The sequence below is a fragment of the Hipposideros armiger genome, unplaced genomic scaffold (genome assembly GCF_001890085.2).
Source record: "Hipposideros armiger isolate ML-2016 unplaced genomic scaffold, ASM189008v1 scaffold_685, whole genome shotgun sequence".
NCBI classification, from domain to species: Eukaryota; Metazoa; Chordata; class Mammalia; order Chiroptera; family Hipposideridae; genus Hipposideros; species Hipposideros armiger.
The window spans coordinates 310,283-325,670 of record NW_017732035.1 but is presented as its reverse complement, the minus strand read 5'-3'; the positions used below and the strand labels follow the sequence as shown (position 1 = coordinate 325,670).

At 57.7% G+C, this 15,388-nt stretch overlaps 2 protein-coding genes and 2 long non-coding RNA genes across 4 annotated transcripts; 2 read left to right on the top strand and 2 right to left on the bottom strand.

Annotated features, from left to right (window-relative positions):
- Window positions 1-175: 175 nt before the first annotated feature.
- Window positions 176-1,367, bottom strand: LOC109373034 (uncharacterized). The gene is made up of 2 exons (XR_002122150.1): window positions 725-1,367; window positions 176-500 (listed from the first exon to the last, which is right to left on the bottom strand). It is a non-coding gene; the product is annotated as an uncharacterized LOC109373034 (long non-coding RNA).
- Window positions 1,368-1,492: 125 nt separating this feature from the next.
- TMED4 (transmembrane p24 trafficking protein 4) lies at window positions 1,493-4,017 on the top strand. The gene is made up of 5 exons (XM_019626595.1): window positions 1,493-1,750; window positions 1,869-1,969; window positions 2,113-2,238; window positions 2,451-2,597; window positions 3,009-4,017. Exons 1-5 carry the CDS (start codon window positions 1,591-1,593, stop codon window positions 3,156-3,158), a joined length of 684 nt encoding a protein of 227 aa, XP_019482140.1. The 5' UTR covers window positions 1,493-1,590; the 3' UTR covers window positions 3,159-4,017.
- On the bottom strand, window positions 3,752-6,458 carry LOC109373035 (uncharacterized). Its single transcript, XR_002122151.1, has 2 exons — window positions 6,234-6,458; window positions 3,752-5,637 (listed from the first exon to the last, which is right to left on the bottom strand). It is a non-coding gene; the product is annotated as an uncharacterized LOC109373035 (long non-coding RNA).
- A 142-nt stretch (window positions 6,459-6,600) lies between these two features.
- Window positions 6,601-13,314, top strand: DDX56 (DEAD-box helicase 56). The gene is made up of 14 exons (XM_019626594.1): window positions 6,601-6,829; window positions 6,918-7,079; window positions 7,679-7,839; window positions 7,983-8,153; window positions 8,274-8,364; window positions 9,098-9,342; window positions 9,614-9,733; window positions 10,273-10,386; window positions 10,483-10,577; window positions 11,415-11,488; window positions 11,566-11,655; window positions 12,112-12,217; window positions 12,645-12,715; window positions 13,115-13,314. Exons 1-14 carry the CDS (start codon window positions 6,680-6,682, stop codon window positions 13,190-13,192), a joined length of 1,728 nt encoding a protein of 575 aa, XP_019482139.1. The 5' UTR covers window positions 6,601-6,679; the 3' UTR covers window positions 13,193-13,314.
- Window positions 13,315-15,388: the final 2,074 nt, after the last annotated feature.

Below are 15,388 nucleotides of genomic sequence, written 5' to 3'. Positions count from 1 at the left end.
GGAAATTGAACATATACTAAGTATTAGATGACATTAAAGTTATTTTTAATTTTATTGAGTGTAGTAATGGTATTTTTAAAAGTCTTTATCTGTCACACACACTTAAGTATTTATGGGTAAAGTGATGATGTCTGGGATTTTCTTTAATACACAAGGAAATAAATGCAGAAAGGGATCAGTGAACCCAAAAAGGCAAAAAATTTATTGTTGAATCTGATGATAAGCATACAGATGTTCACTATAACAATTCTTTTACGTGTGTTTGGAAATTCTTAATAAAAAATTAAAAACGAAGTTTCAACCTCCCTTTGCTCTAATCCAGGCCCAATAAGTAGCTTTCTGAGTGGTTTTCATCTTCCTCTGTCCCACAGGAAGAGGTGCTGCCACCAGGAGATGTAAGCCCCGTGACCTTCCTCAGTCTGAGTGTTCCTCGATTTCCTTACGCAGAATTTTCGGTCTCATGTTGCACCAGTGTGTTCCAAGGCAACGCAGGGAAGTTGCTACAGGAGGGAGGGTGGGCAACAACAAGCAGGTCAAGTCACTGGAACCCGAATGAAGACTGTCCCCCGCTGGACAGATCAAACTGTGCACGTGACCGACAGCTATGTGTGGCCAGAGATAGTGTGAACAAAAGTTGAGCTAGTATTGAAAAATCTGGAGCGTTCATACCAAAACCCAAATTTCCAGCTTAGAAAGCCTAAAAAAACAGGCTTTCGGTCCCTACCACAGAACTGCTGCTGCTCAGGGAGGCTTGCCTTGTACGACTTCTTTCGTTAACGCCACAAGGGTGTCCGCCTTGGTTCAATCCCAGGCCTTAGGGATAACACGCGGCAGGCAGCACATACAAAGCTAAGGATGCCGAGACTCGTTCGGGGTGGGCGTGGGGGTTGTGTTCCGCAAGGACAGTCTTCAGCACAGGGAGCGCTGGGCCTAGCCCTTCCCACAGGCCCGCCGAAGCCACGACCTGGGCTCGTGCTGCTCAACATCTCCGCGGGCCAGCGGAGGACCCGAGCCCGGGGACAGGGAGCGAGAACGACGCCCAGCCTCGCTGACCTTGGGTCCCTCCTCGCAGCATCTCCGACCGCAGCCTAGGAGCCCAGCAGCCGCCCCTCCACCCGACGGGGCGTCAGAAAATCACGGTAACGCAGGCAGCAAACCGCCCGCACGCTAACGCCGGTAAGCCCAAGTCCACAGCGCCCCTCTCCCCCGGGACGCCACCCCCGGGGCGCCCCCGCCCCGACAAGAGCGCGGCTCAAGCGCCAGCTCAGCCGCGCGGACAGCGAGTCCCGCCTACTCGGCTTCTACGCCGCGGAACCCACGCCCACCGCGCTCGCGCACAGCCTGCAGGGTGGGGCGGGAACACCTATCAGCGCGTGCGCACTCCCCGCCCGTCGCGCTGCGTCTAGTGGGCGCGGGGCGCAGGCGCGCGCATGTGCGTTGGGTAGAAAGTGCGCGTTGGCAGCTGTCGGGGCGTGGGAGTCCGGCGGGGCGGGCAGGCGTCTCAGCGCACAGCGCACTGCGCCCGGCCGAACTGCGTCGCCTGGGAGCTGAGCGCAGGCGCGCGCGTGCGCGCCAGACCGAGGGCGCGCGATGGCAGGTGTCGGGGCCGGGCGGCGACGGTTGATGGGGAGAGCGGCGTTGCTGCTGCTCGCGCTGTGCGCGGCGGGCACCCGGGGGCTCTACTTCCACATCGGCGAGACCGAGAAGCGCTGCTTCATCGAGGAAATCCCCGACGAGACCATGGTCATCGGTCAGGCGGGGCGGGGGTGGCCAGGGCCCTGCGTGTCCCTCAGACGCGGACGCGGCGCCCCGCGGAGCGCAGGACCGGGCGGAACAGGCGCGTTGTAACGGCTGTGTCTGCTCCGCAGGGAACTACCGCACCCAGATGTGGGATAAGCAGAGAGAGGTCTTCCTGCCCTCGACCCCCGGCCTGGGCATGCACGTGGAAGTGAAGGACCCCGAAGGCAAGGTAGGGTCGCCGCTGGCCGCCGCAGGCCGCGGCCCGGGCGCCTGGCAGGCTGCCTCTGGCGGCCTTCAGCGGGGCCCAGAGGACTCGGGCTGTCCCTGGAGAGGTCGGCGCAGGTCGGGGCTTAGCTGGCTGCCGTGTTGCAGGTGGTGCTGTCCCGGCAGTACGGCTCTGAGGGCCGATTCACCTTCACGTCCCACACTCCTGGCGACCATCAGATCTGCCTGCATTCCAACTCGACCAGGATGGCGCTCTTCGCCGGTGGCAGACTGGTAAGGGGGTTTTCCTTGGCTGCTGCTCGGAACCTCTTACTTGGTTCCAAAGTTTTGATTCATTGCCATCGTCATTGGTGACCATTTATGGCCTAGCCACAGCTGGGGACACAGAGGCTGCCTTCTGCCCCACAGCCAGGGACACTGTCACATCAGTGTTTCTGACCTCCCGACTTTGGGGCTCCATCCCCGTGACCCCTGTGTCCTTCTAGCGTGTGCACCTAGACATCCAGGTTGGGGAGCATGCGAACAACTACCCCGAGATTGCTGCCAAGGACAAACTGACGGAGCTGCAGCTCCGAGCCCGCCAGCTGCTTGATCAAGTGGAACAGATCCAGAAGGAGCAGGATTACCAAAGGGTAAGGGAGTCCCTGTGCTGGGATGTGGCAGCCGACCTTTGTACCCATTACGCCTACTGGAAGTTTCCGCTTGGGGCTTTCCTAGTGAACTGTCCAGAGAATGGAGCGGAGGGCACCTTGTTTTTAAGCTCTGTAGGCTAAAGCGAAGCTAGGACAGTTCATAGTCTAGCCACTGCTTGCTTACCTTGGGATGCTGCTTGAAATGGTAGGAGCGTGATTTCCGTCCCTGCAGAGATGCTTGTGGAGGGGCAGCACCTCACTTCTGTGGGCACTCCCAATGGAATCAGGCGGGACAGAGGCGTTCGGTCCCACAGTTGAGTGGTCCCACGGGAGGGAGGGAGGCGCAGTCCTCACAGCAGCCGGGAGCGCTGGTCTCTGCACATTTCACCCTGGCTCCATTGTCCCCTGCAGTATCGGGAAGAGCGCTTTCGTCTGACCAGTGAGAGCACCAACCAGAGGGTTCTGTGGTGGTCCATCGCTCAGACCCTCATCCTCATCCTCACCGGCATCTGGCAGATGCGGCACCTAAAGAGCTTCTTTGAGGCCAAGAAGCTGGTATAGTGTCCTCTCTGCGTGACCCGCCCTCCCACCCAGATGTTTGGCTCTTTCCCCACCCGATACCTTATCCACCTGGATTGTAAAGGAAAAAGTGAAAATAGAATATACGTCGCACTGGTTCCATGGCAACAAAGCATCCAGGTCAGCACTTGTTAACACAGGTTCTCAAGGACACGGGACATTGGGCCAAGCTTTCACAGGTGTCATGGGGTTTGTGCGCAGTCAGAGCTGACCCAGGACTAAGTCTGCTTCTCTGACCTCCACTGATTCCCCTCCGCCCTGTCACAAAATGAGCAAATGAAAAGCCTCTCCTCCTCCTGTAACTTGGTCTCGGTCCACTTATGCAGCAGGTGACCTTAATGCCCCACCGAGGAGGCCCCACCTCCCTGCTCCCGGCAGCCCGGTTCACTCAGTGGCTTCGTGAATGTAAATAAGGGGCAGAGACCCTAGATTGAAATCTTTTTCTATATACTAAAACTATTTTTTGATAAATTATATATTTTCCTTCTTAGTTGAAGTGCTGTGTGTCACTAGCTGAGAACGCCAGCAGTCCCTCTGCGTTGTTTATCCACATTTTTGATCATTACTGTGGCTGCTGTCAGGATTTCAGCGTGCCAGAATCGGACATCCCAGCTGCTATCAAGGCCTTATCAGAGGGCCAAGCAGAGGCTCCTCTAGGACCCCTGGGAGTTCCGTCATATATGGCCTCCGAGTAAGAGTGAGGTCGTGACAGCACAGGCAGGGCACTCCTCCCTTCCCTCTCCTATCCTTTATTTAAGCTGTGGTAAATGTTTTCTTCATGGAGCCAGGTTTGGTTCTTTACTACATAGACTTTTCCAGCAAAATAAAACGTGTTGTAGTAGCTGTGTTTGAGACAAACTGAGAGGTTGTGGGCAGAGGGGAGGCACAAAGGGAAATGGAGGGAAGGCTGCTGGCCTGGACTGCATCTGCAGTTGACCAGCTGGCCTGCAGTGTGTGGGCTCGTGGGGCTGGGCTTGGCCTGACAGCAGTCTCTGGGGATGTGGGTGGGTAGCCATTCACAGAGGTCAACCAAGCAGACCCATCAGTAAGGAACTGTGTGAGCAGGTTAGTCCCAGATAGTGAGTTTAAACACAGCTTACTACACTTCCCTCATCCCCTGCTGCTGTGGAAAACAATGCCATTAGTTGCCCACTCGTGACATTTTTATTTCATGGTTTTGTTATTGTCACAACTAAGTTCCTCCATGTTTTTTTCTTTATGTCCTATAGTATTCCATATGTACCTACTTTTACTTGTAAAAGTGTTGATTTATAGGCTGTGTCTAACATTTTTGTAAGTATTTTTGAAATTCTACATATTCCTATTTCTAACTCTGGATGGCCTTAACAGTCCAGTGAGGGGAAATGCCGTCAATATGCCATAATTGACATCCAAAATTCTTTGGGTATTTAAAAGTTTTCAGTTTTCTTTGTGTTACAGTTGACACATGGAAAATCAGATGGCCTTGGAACTAGTTGGCTGCGTGGGCCTCTGGCCTGAGGCTTGGGGAGTGTGAGACATGTCAGGAAGGGGACACGTTCCTGCTCTGGCTGTTACTTGGAATCTAGCAGTAAAGCAGAGACGAGCCTGGGCTATGATGGGACAGGAAACGACAAGAGCTGGGACTGGCTTCAGCCGGTCTGTCCAGCAGTAGACACGATTGAGGGTACCTCGATGATGCCAATGGATCAGAATGTCCTGGGTTTCTCTTGTGAGTCTGTGACAAGAGAAGGGGAACAGAATGAGGACAAATGGAGTGCATTACACTATACTGATGGGGCAGGTTAGAAGAGTGACGGCTGGAGGGTGAGCTGACCAGCGCTGCCTGTGGGGAGGAAGATTTCCACACTGGTGTGTGGCATTCAGACACATGATGGCCTAAGAAAGTTTTTTTACAATACAGTTTGGCTACATCTGCGGAATTCTGGTGACACCCCCTGCCCATACTACCCTGATTTCCTTCCTGAAATTTTTTCTTAGGCCATATAACATCCTTACCAAACAGCCTACCTCCTTACCACACAAAAAAAGTGTGTGTGTGGGAGGGAGCCATTCTCGCCTGTCATCCTGACCCAGTCCCTAGCTCTCACTAGGACTGGCAGTTCCCATCTTCATTTTTGGTCCCACCCTCACTGGACCTGAGATGCGTGAACTGCTCTCCTCACCCTAAAAGACCAGAGCTTCACCTCCGGCTCTCATGCAGGGGCCATGTCAGAGCAAAAGGCTGTCTGGGAAACTCATCGGCACAGACTCCTGAGCAACAGGCAGATCCAGTTTGATCGAGCTGGTTTGTTTGGGCGGTGTGGTAGGCAGGTCGACAGCCCTCCAATGGTGTCCGCATGCTAGTCCCAGGAACCTGTTACCTTATATGGCAGAGAGGAATTACCGGTGCTAGCAGCTGCCTTTAAAACGGAGCGTATCCTGGATTGTCTGGGTGTGCCCAGTGTCATCACAAGTTTCTCTAAAAGTGGAAGAGGGAAGCAAAGGGAGGTTGCAGGGATGCCGCGTGAGGCCTCAACCCACCGCTGCTGGCCTAGAAGATGGAGCAAGAGGCCACACTGGGAAAGGCAAGACAGGAATCACCCCTCTCGAGTCTCCAGGAGGGCATGCAGTCCTGCCAACAGCTTGATTTCAACCCAGTGAGACCTTGTCAGACTTCTGTCTGACCTACAGAACCATAAGTAAATTTGTGTTGTTTTAAGCCACTGTTTACTGTAATTGGTTACAGCAGCAATAGGAAACTAACACAGGTGGGAATCTTGTAAAAACAAGAATTCTTATGTTTAGCCAAGCTGTGCAGGTAACTGATGGGCAGCCAGGTTTGGGAACCCGGACCCGCCCATCTCCCTCTTTATCTTGTGCTGCTCACTCTTCCAGCCCTCAACCTCGTGCAGTCCAATTGCTGTGGGCTGTCTGTGGCCCTGAGCCTTAGCCCAGCCTCTCGGTGGTCTCTGCCGTATGCTGCTACGCCCACTGTCACTTGCTTTCTACTCTCAAAGCTGTGGTCCCCGCTCAAGTCCCTACGTTCCCACCACTGCTCCCGGGGGCAGGACTCACCGGCGGTTCCCGTTACGCTACAGTAGGCGACTCGCCTGTTCTCAGGGAGTCATGAAAGAGCGCGTTAACGGTTGATGTGTTTGTTAGGGTACGGCCAGTGGGGCATAACGACTAGTGCACGGCTGACCAAAGCAGCGCTAAAGACGGTAAAGCCATACATAAGCCCGCAACTGTGAACTAGCGAGCTGTCTGGCTCCCGTCGGTGGGCGGAGGCAGGCACCGAGGGGCCACACCCGCGTCCATGCAGCCCCGCCCGTGCCGGTAACCCTAACCCAGCACGGCGTTGGGAGGCAGCGTCAGGGGAGAGGAGAGGACCCGTGGGGCTCTCAGGCGACCCCCCCAAGCCCCCGCCGCCTCCGCCTCGAGACCACGGTCCCGTTCTCCGCCGCAGCCGCAGAGCCCCTCCGGAACACCGGAAGCCCACGGTCCAGTACTTCCGGGAGGCGATGGCTCCCCCGACGCTGATTGGTTATTGCTTTGAGACGTCATCACGCTCTTCCTTCCTTTCGTGCGCGGTGTCACTACAGCGCTCCAGCATGGCTGACCCAGAGGCGTTGGGGTTCGAACACATGGGTCTCGACCCTCGGCTCCTGCAGGTACCGGGCGGGCTGAGGAGCCGGGCGGGCATGGCGGGGGGCGGCGGTAGGGCAGCGCGCCACCCGAGCCGCCCCTCGTCTCTCCTAGGCCGTCACCGACCTGGGCTGGTCGCGGCCGACGCTGATCCAGGAGAAGGCCATCCCGCTGGCCCTGGAGGGGAAGGACCTCCTGGCGCGGGCCCGCACTGGCTCCGGGAAGACGGCCGCTTATGCCATTCCGATGCTGCAGCTGCTGCTCCACAGGAAGGCGGTGGGTCGCGGGGGGGGGGGACGGGGAGCCCAAAGGCGGAGAAGGGAAATGGAGGCGTCTGCGTGCCCGTTGTGCCCTCTTGGAAAGCCCCCCACCCCCGCCACACACACACACCGCCCCCAGTCTTTCCCCCAAACCAGGTTTCTTTTGGCCTCTTACCTGTGAGGGCTGGCCGGAGAGAATCTGGTGCTGTTGTGGCAAACGTTGTGGACTGGAATCCAGGTTACTTGGATCGTAGTCCAGGCCCTGCTGCCACCATTCTTGGTGTAATCTTGAGTAAATCTTTCTACCATAAAAAGTGGGCATATCTTTCTCTACTACTTATTAGACTCTTGTGAAACTCCAGCGCCCTAACTGGTGCGTTTTAAGTAACTTCATAGCCATAAAGTTGTTCTTTTGTCAGATTAGCGCCTGGGGAAAGAACCCTTCGTTCTACATCCTGAGGTGGGAGAAGTAAGCCAGGGGTTGATCAGAACACAGCTAAGTTGCGTTGAAGTCACAACAGTTGGGTCAGATTGCCCGGAAGACTTAGAGAAAACATCCAGTGGCCACGATGACACGAACTGGCTGGCTGAAGTCTTTAATTTGTGCTCTTGCAGACAGGCCCCGTGGTAGAGCAGGCGGTGAGAGGCCTCGTCCTTGTGCCCACCAAGGAACTGGCACGGCAGGCCCAGTCCATGATTCAGCAGCTGGCAGCCTACTGTGCCCGAGACATCCGGGTGGCCAATGTGTCAGCCGCGGATGACTCGGCCTCTCAGAGGTGGGTGAAAGCAACGGGGCTGTAGAGGAATGAAACTGCACAGACATGTGGGGTTGGGCTTGTGTGCCGCAAGAAAGAGGGCTGTTCTGGGGTGAGGTCCTAGCTGGACCTTCTCCCCTGTGCTGAGGTGTTGCCCCCTGCAGAGCTCTGCTGATGGAGAAGCCCGATGTAGTGGTGGGGACCCCCTCTCGCATATTAAGCCACTTGCAGCAAGACAGCTTGAAACTGCGAGACTCGCTGGAGCTGCTGGTGATGGATGAGGCTGATCTTCTCTTTTCCTTTGGCTTCGAGGAAGAGCTCAAGAGTCTTCTCTGGTACGGAGGAGGCATGTGGGGCTGAGAATAGGCTGCAGGGTCTGGAGCTGGTGGCAGAAGTCCAGCCGCCAGCTGGAGGTCTTTGGAGTTGGAGTCTGATGGCGTTCTGTTTTGTTTTAGTCACTTGCCCCGGATTTATCAAGCTTTTCTGATGTCGGCTACTTTTAATGAGGATGTACAAACACTCAAGGAGCTTGTGCTGCATAACCCGGTAAGTACCTCGTGGAAGTGTCTGGAGTCGCTGACACATGACACTTAAAGGACTCGATCCTTCTCAAAGGAGCTTTTGACATTTGGGGGGGATGGTTGTTACTGGCTTAGTATCCTGGTTCTGAAGCACTAGAAGCCAGTAGTCATCCCCCCAAATCTAAAAATCAGATGTCCCCTAGGGCTTCGCCCACAGCCCTGAGCAGGGACCCCCAAGGGCAGAAAGGCCGTCTTGAGCAGCAGGGCCAAAGTTCTCTCCTTATGTGACCTCTGCTTTCAGAAAGACTGTGCTGGAGGGCTGCCCCTCACTGTATTCGTTGGTCGTGCATTTCTTTTTGTTCTGTGCCTTGAATACTTTGCATGCAGTTGTATGGCCTACATGCCCCATGACAGTTGGGTACTTTTTTTTTTTTTTAACTGGGAAAGAATGTGCCCTTTCCAGGACCCATCAGCTCCAAGTCAAGTAGTTGTTTCAATCTAGTTGTGTCGAGCACAGCTCAGTGGCCCATGTGGGAATTGAACAGATAACCTTGGTGTTATGAGTTTGTGCTCTAACCAACTGAGCCAACCGGCTGTCCCAACAGCCGGGTACTTTGAATTCGTCCACTAGCTGGAGGGGCCCGCGGGTGCCCTGCATTCACATGTTAGCACATTGCACCGTGCTTGGTCAGCCCACAGCCTGCAGGAGCATTTCTGTCCTTCCGTCTCTCCTGACCATAGGCCTGTCCTCCCCCCAGGTTACTCTCAAGTTGCAGGAGTCCCAGCTGCCAGGGTCGGAGCAGCTGCAGCAGTTTCAGGTGGTGTGCGCCACCGAAGAAGACAAGTTTCTGTTGCTGTGCGCCCTGTTCAAGCTGTCGCTGATCCGGGGCAAGTCCCTGATCTTCGTCAACACACTGGAGCGGAGTTACCGGCTGCGCCTTTTCCTGGAGCAGCTCCATGTCCCCACCTGCGTGCTCAACGGAGAACTCCCCGTGCGCTCCAGGTGGGCCATGCTGGGCATTGCGGCTAATGTGCCTGTTTTAAGCACTCGGAGGCCAGGCTCTGGGTTTGATGGATTCTCAGTGACTGGCTCACAGCTGTGAGATACCTATTGTCGCTGCATGTTCAACTGAGGGGGTTGAGCACAAACATTAAGTGGGGGATGAGTTTAAGAAGAGGAAAAAGTCAGAAAGGGTGACTGTTTCAGCGGTGCCAGGGATGAGAGGTGGCCGCCAGCATGCTCCTGGGACTGACCCTCCCCTTTTGGGCCACAGGTGCCACATCATTTCACAGTTCAACCAGGGCTTCTATGACTGTGTCATAGCAACTGATGCCGAAGTCCTGGGGGCCCCGGTCAAAGGCAAGCGTCGGGGCAAAGGGCCCAAGGGGAACAGGTGAGTCCTTGTTTCTGTCCTCCAACCCTCCCTAGGAAGACTGAAACCAGAGTGCCTGGGCTGGGGGGCCAGGCCTGGCTGCTAGCACAGTCCACAGAGCCCATGCTCAGCTCCTGGTAATAGAGAAGGGGATGGAGGACACACATGCTCCGTGGGCAGCACGAGGGGCAAGGCTGCCTGGGTTGATGGCACCCTGTCCTTTGAGGGAGATGGCTAGCCTGCAATGGGTGTGCAGCTGTAACTTGGGGTAGGGTAGTTCGGAGGGGGAAATGGGAGACCCCAGTCTCTGTCTGCCTGAGGTGGTTCTCGGACCACCCTGTGGGGCAGGGAATTCCGTGGTTGTCCCAGAGCTGAGGTCAGGGCAAGGGTTTGGCCACCCCCACTTCCCCAGCTCCTGGAACGATTGAGAAGTTAAGAGTCTTACCTGTAGCCGAGTCCCCTGGCTCTGTGCAAGGGCCTTTTTGGAGAACTTGCCAATTGGCCGAACTGGAGGATACGAGCTGGGGAGAGCAGGGTTGAATGCTGTGGGTTTCTTGCAGGGCCTCCGATCCTGAGGCAGGTGTAGCCCGGGGCATAGACTTCCACCACGTGTGCGCCGTGCTCAACTTTGACCTGCCCCCCACCCCTGAGGCCTACATCCATCGAGCTGGCAGGTAGGAATGCTGGGGCGTGCTGATCTGGGGGCCGGGACCGTGGGCACACTGCAGGACTCGGGCCAGAGACACAGGCTGAGCCGGCTCTCCTTGCAGGACGGCGCGTGCCAACAACCCAGGCACAGTCCTGACCTTCGTACTGCCCACAGAGCAGTCCCACCTGGGCAGGATCGAGGCGCTTCTTGGTGGAGGTAAGAGCCAGGGCCAGGCTTCGCCCATGATGCCTTAAGCCCAGGGATGGTGATGGCAGCAAGGGCACTAGTGTCGCCAGCAGCCACCCACCCACTTGGCTCTGCTGGTGCCATGTCCCTCGCACCCTCCCCGTCCGCCTGCTGGCAGGCACTGCCCCCTTTGCAGATGAGCAAGCCCAGGTCCAGACTCCATCAGGTGATGTCCAGAGTCGCAGTTACTGCCTATCTCCAGGGGCAGATAGGCTGAGGGAGGGGCTGGTGGTGTCTCAGGAGAGGGGGCTGCTCAGCAGGACGAGGATGGGGGGGTGCGTACTGTCCCCCACCAGGAGGGCCCAAGTGTGCCCCTTGTGGGGCCTCACTCCTGCCTGAGGTGGGGGGCCGGGGATGGACACCCTTCACCAGGTGCCATCGAGCCCCTGGGCCTCACTCATCTGCCCTGGTTTTCTTACCTGACATGGGAGATACTGGTGCCGCCTGTCAGCTTGTCAGGAATGTCAAGTGACCCAGTGTGCTGCTGGGACAGTGCTTAGAATGGTGGCTGACTGCAGGGTGCTCCTCACTGCTCTGCGGTTGTCAGCACGGGTGCCCTTGTGGCCAGAGAGGCCTTGGGAGGACAGTGGGGGGTGGGCCGGTCTTGAGGATGAGGACTATGTCGGGCACCCACAATGTGGGGACAGTGGGCTGCCCTGGGGACAGCATCTGGAGCTCCTGTCATGCATGTTTGTGAGTCCCAGGTTTCTGGCTGTGTGTGCACTTGGCAAGAATGGCAAGGGTGGGGTCCCCGGCTGCCTCCCCCCTGGGAGGGGTGTGGGGGCCTCACTGCTGCCTTCTGCACAGAGACCGGGGCCCCCGCCCTGCTTCCCTACCAGTTCCACATGGAGGAGATTGAAGGCTTCCGCTACCGCTGCAGGGTGAGTGGGGTCAGGGGGCGAGCCATGGGGTTTCTGCAGCCCCCAGCCCAGCGTCCTGACTCTTGGTGTCCCCCCAGGACGCCATGCGCTCGGTGACTAAACAAGCCATTCGAGAGGCGAGGCTGAAGGAGATCAAGGAGGAACTCCTGCGCTCGGAGAGGCTCAAGGTGAGGCCAGGAGGCGGCATGACGGATGGGGCAGGTGGAACATGCGTCCGTCAGAGTAATAGCATCTGTGAACGTGTTCACAGTCACGTGTTCCTCACAGCATTGTGATTCTAGCAGGGGGCACCTGAGCGTCCATGGCAGGGAAGTGCTGAGCAACACAGGGAGGGAGCAGCTTAGGACGGCTCCAGGGGACAGGGACGGGTGGCTGCCCAGGGACGGGGGCGCCGAGAGATGGTCTGCTGTGCTCCTGTGTGCCTCATGGACAGGGAGGGAACAGTCTAGGATGGTACTGAGTGATGAGTGAGCAGCTGCCTCTGCAAGGGTACAGAGTGACCACCACAACAACACCGATGGGAAACTTCAGCCATTTAAATTCTGGGACATGGGTTACCTGTGGCCAAAATCCCTGTGAAGTTACAGGGACAGCCACCCTCAGCGCTCTGTCTCTCCTGGCAGACGTACTTTGAAGACAACCCCAGGGACCTGCAGCTGCTGCGGCACGACCTGCCCTTGCATCCCGCTGTGGTGAAGCCGCACCTAGGCCACGTGCCCGACTACCTGGGTGAGCGTGGCACGAAGAGGGGGCTCCATGTGTCACAGGAACAAAGCCGTTTGCTGACCGTGTGGCTGGGAGGCTGGGTGTCGGAGCGGCAGTGCTGCTCGGAGGCCCCTGGACCTGTCAGCACCACTCGGGCAGGTGGCAGTGAGCAATTGGGCATGGGCTGGGGGGTGACTGGGGCCTGACTGGTGGAGATGTGTGGGGGAGGCCACCGCTAACATGTAAATGCAAAAGAGCGATTTAGAGAGAAGTCCCCATAATCCCACCCTGGGAAGGCCGTTCTGTGTGAGAAGTAGCTGTGTGGCCACAGGCATTTTAATGTGGCCCTGGAGCCTGGACCCTGGGTCATAAGGGTACAGGACCAGCTGGAAGGCCTGGAGGGCATGGGGGTGAGGAGGGTGGGGCTGCTGACGCCACCTGTCGCCTCCAGTTCCTCCTGCTCTTCGAGGCGTCGTCCATCCTCACAGGAAGCGGAAGAAGCCGTCCTCTAAGAAGGTCAAGGTATGTCACCCAGGCTTTGGCGACAGCTGCAGGCCTCCTCCCCACCTTGTTCCTTTGTCCCCAGGGGGTGCACACACATTGCCCTTGGGAGGGAGAGCAGCCCCAACAACTGGCCCCAGACCCCTGTTGTCAGCTCAAAGTTGCAGGCATTGGGACTCTGTTGGCCACCTGCACGTGCCTTCATGAGCACAGGAGGACCTGCTTTTCTGTCCCTATCGCTCTAGTGACCTCCGGCCTGTGGGAGGAGGAAGGTGGGGGCTTGGAGGGCTGCCTTCTGTGGTGACCACAGCAGCTTCTGTCCGTGGCTCGTGGGCTGCAGGGCCTGGCCAAGTGGCAACAGCACCTACTTGTCAGAGTCGGTGTCAGTTTGGGCAGCTGACTTGCGATCTTGCCCCACAGAAGGTGAAGGCCCACAACCCACTGCGCAGCTTCCGGCACGGCGGAGAGAGGCACAGGCCCGCGGCAGCGCCCTCCTGAGGTTGTCCAGGCATCCGGGGCTGAGCACAGCAGGGAGCCGTCCGCACCCCCCCCAGACTGATAGGATTTGGGGGCCCGGCTGGCGGTTTGTGCCTTAAGGACAATAAATATTCTAGCTGCCCCATGTGCCTCCTGTGGAGGGGGCCCCCCAGAAGCCACTTCCAGGGGCCAGGCCTGGCTGCCTGTGCGTAGTGCTCCCTTGGCCAGCAGAGGGCAGCCGTGTGGCAGTGTAGCTTGGGGGCCTTCTGGCCCAGGGAACACCTGCCTCCATCCAGGTCTCTTGCCAGCCCACAGCCGCCCCTGTGGCTTTCCTGTCTGGGGTCACGCTGACCAGCGCCCATCCCCTGAAGCTCAGAAATGAGGTCCACCCACCCCTTCCATGCTGCACATGGTAGAGTTAACCTGCTGTCCCCCAAGCACCCCACACTGCCCTGCTCCCATCAGCACCTGTGTGAATTTAAGGGGACGCCATGTGATATGCATTCGCCTTGTTCCTGTGCTCTCCAATCAGCTGTGCGGCCCCCACAGGACCGACTCCCAGTCGCAGTCCTGGCCTCCCAGCTTCTCGCTGTCCCGAGCAGGTGCTCGTGACTGCCCACTGGGCCCAGTATCAGCATCACCTGGGGCGCTGCAGTATTTGCAAAAGAAGGTTCAGCTGTGCCATCAAAACAGCTGCATGGTGGGCCGGCCGAGCGGCGTGTTGGTTAAGAGCTGGCTTGGGACGCCAGAGGGCCCTGGTTCAGATCCCACACATGAGGGCCAGTGACACTGCCCTCCACAGCTAACATGCTGAACAACAGCTCAACCTGGAGCTGGGCTGCCCTGAGTCGCCTGCGACAGTGTAGGCTGCAGCCCCTGCTGCAGTGGGTTGCCATGTGCTACCGTGTAGCCAGCAGCCAGCGTGAGTGGCCAGCAGCCGCTGTGAGCGGCTGTCCAGAAGCCGGCAACTGATCTGCCTTGCCCGGGAAGAGCGCAATGATGGTGCCAACTTGGGCCAGTGAAACGATGTCCTCCACAACTAGACTGAAGAACAAAAGGACAGCAGCTTGTCTGTTCCCCTTCCCCCAATTCCCCAATAAAAATCTTTACAAAAAAAACAGCTGCATGGGGATGGAGGCCTGGCACCTGGTGACAGTTGGGCTACCACGTTTCCTGTTCCTGTTACGCCATGAGGACTTGCAGGGCCCAGGCCACGTGTGACGGGGTTGCTGCTTGGGTGGGATCCACTTGGTGTGGCACAGCAGCCAGTGTCACACACCCAGGATTCCCACGTCCACCAGAAGCAATGGTTACTGCAGCTGAACGAGGTAGCAGCTTTACAGCATCTGCCAGGTCCCCTCGGGAGTCTCCCCACAGCGTGGGAGGGGCTGCGCTTGTACCTTCCCTTTGAGGTAGGCGAGCAGACGCCTGGCCCTGAGAGCCTGCACCGGCCTGTGCTGGCTGTGCCTTGTCCCTCGGGGAGCCTGCCCAGGTATAGGAGATGGGGCACTTTGAGCTTTCCCTGTAATGTTCCTTCTTGAGTGGGACTGCCGTGGACTGTGTCCCCGCCTGGGGCTGGGATGAGGACTGGTGGCCCTGGGCTGACACCAGTGCTGAGCGTTGTACACGTCCACATGTGGGAGCACAGGCTCAGGAGTGCCCCAGCATGTGAGGACCGCCGCGCACAGGCCTGCTCTGGCCCAAAAGAGGGGTGGTTGGTACTGCTTACGCTCTCCCTGCCATGAGGCAGGTGCCATCCTAGGCCCCTGGGAGCTGGGCTGTTCCTGTGTACCCTCGCTGAGCTAGAACGGGCCAGGGCTGTGTAGCGAGTGTCTGTGCCCTGAGTCTGCAGGGGGAATGTGTCCAGGGGCCCAGACATCCCAGGCCCTCGGGTTAGACGTGTCTATCCGATGCTGAAACCTCTGCCCTTCACAAGCACATCCAGACCACACCTGGACAGGCCTTGGGACCTGGTGCTCACATGATGGAGCCAGGAAGTGGAGGGGCGGGGCTGCCTGCTCTGACACGACTGACTGCGCAGCAGAGCGCAGATAAGCTCTGCGGTGTCCAGGCTGCCACCCAGGGCTGACAGCAGGGAGGTCAGTGCAGTGCAGGGACCATCTCAACCCCTGGCCGGCAGTCACACCCACTCAGGCCTGAATGGGTGCTGTGTGCTGGGGTCTAGGGGATCAAGAGTCCTGCCCTTAATGCGCCTGA

What these genes read in the sequence shown, in the direction of transcription:
- TMED4 (XM_019626595.1), top strand. Translation starts at nt 1,591, where the DNA reads ATGGCAGGTGTCGGGGCCGGGCGGCGACGGTTGATGGGGAGAGCGGCG. An exon ending in TCTTCGCCGGTGGCAGACTG is followed by an intron (nt 2,239 to 2,450) that starts GTAAGGGGGTTT and finishes GTGTCCTTCTAG; the next exon opens with CGTGTGCACCTAGACATCCA. An exon ending in AGGAGCAGGATTACCAAAGG is followed by an intron (nt 2,598 to 3,008) that starts GTAAGGGAGTCC and finishes TGTCCCCTGCAG; the next exon opens with TATCGGGAAGAGCGCTTTCG.
- DDX56 (XM_019626594.1), top strand. Translation starts at nt 6,680, where the DNA reads ATGGCTCCCCCGACGCTGATTGGTTATTGCTTTGAGACGTCATCACGC. An exon ending in AGCTTGTGCTGCATAACCCG is followed by an intron (nt 8,365 to 9,097) that starts GTAAGTACCTCG and finishes TCCTCCCCCCAG; the next exon opens with GTTACTCTCAAGTTGCAGGA. An exon ending in TACATCCATCGAGCTGGCAG is followed by an intron (nt 10,387 to 10,482) that starts GTAGGAATGCTG and finishes CTCTCCTTGCAG; the next exon opens with GACGGCGCGTGCCAACAACC.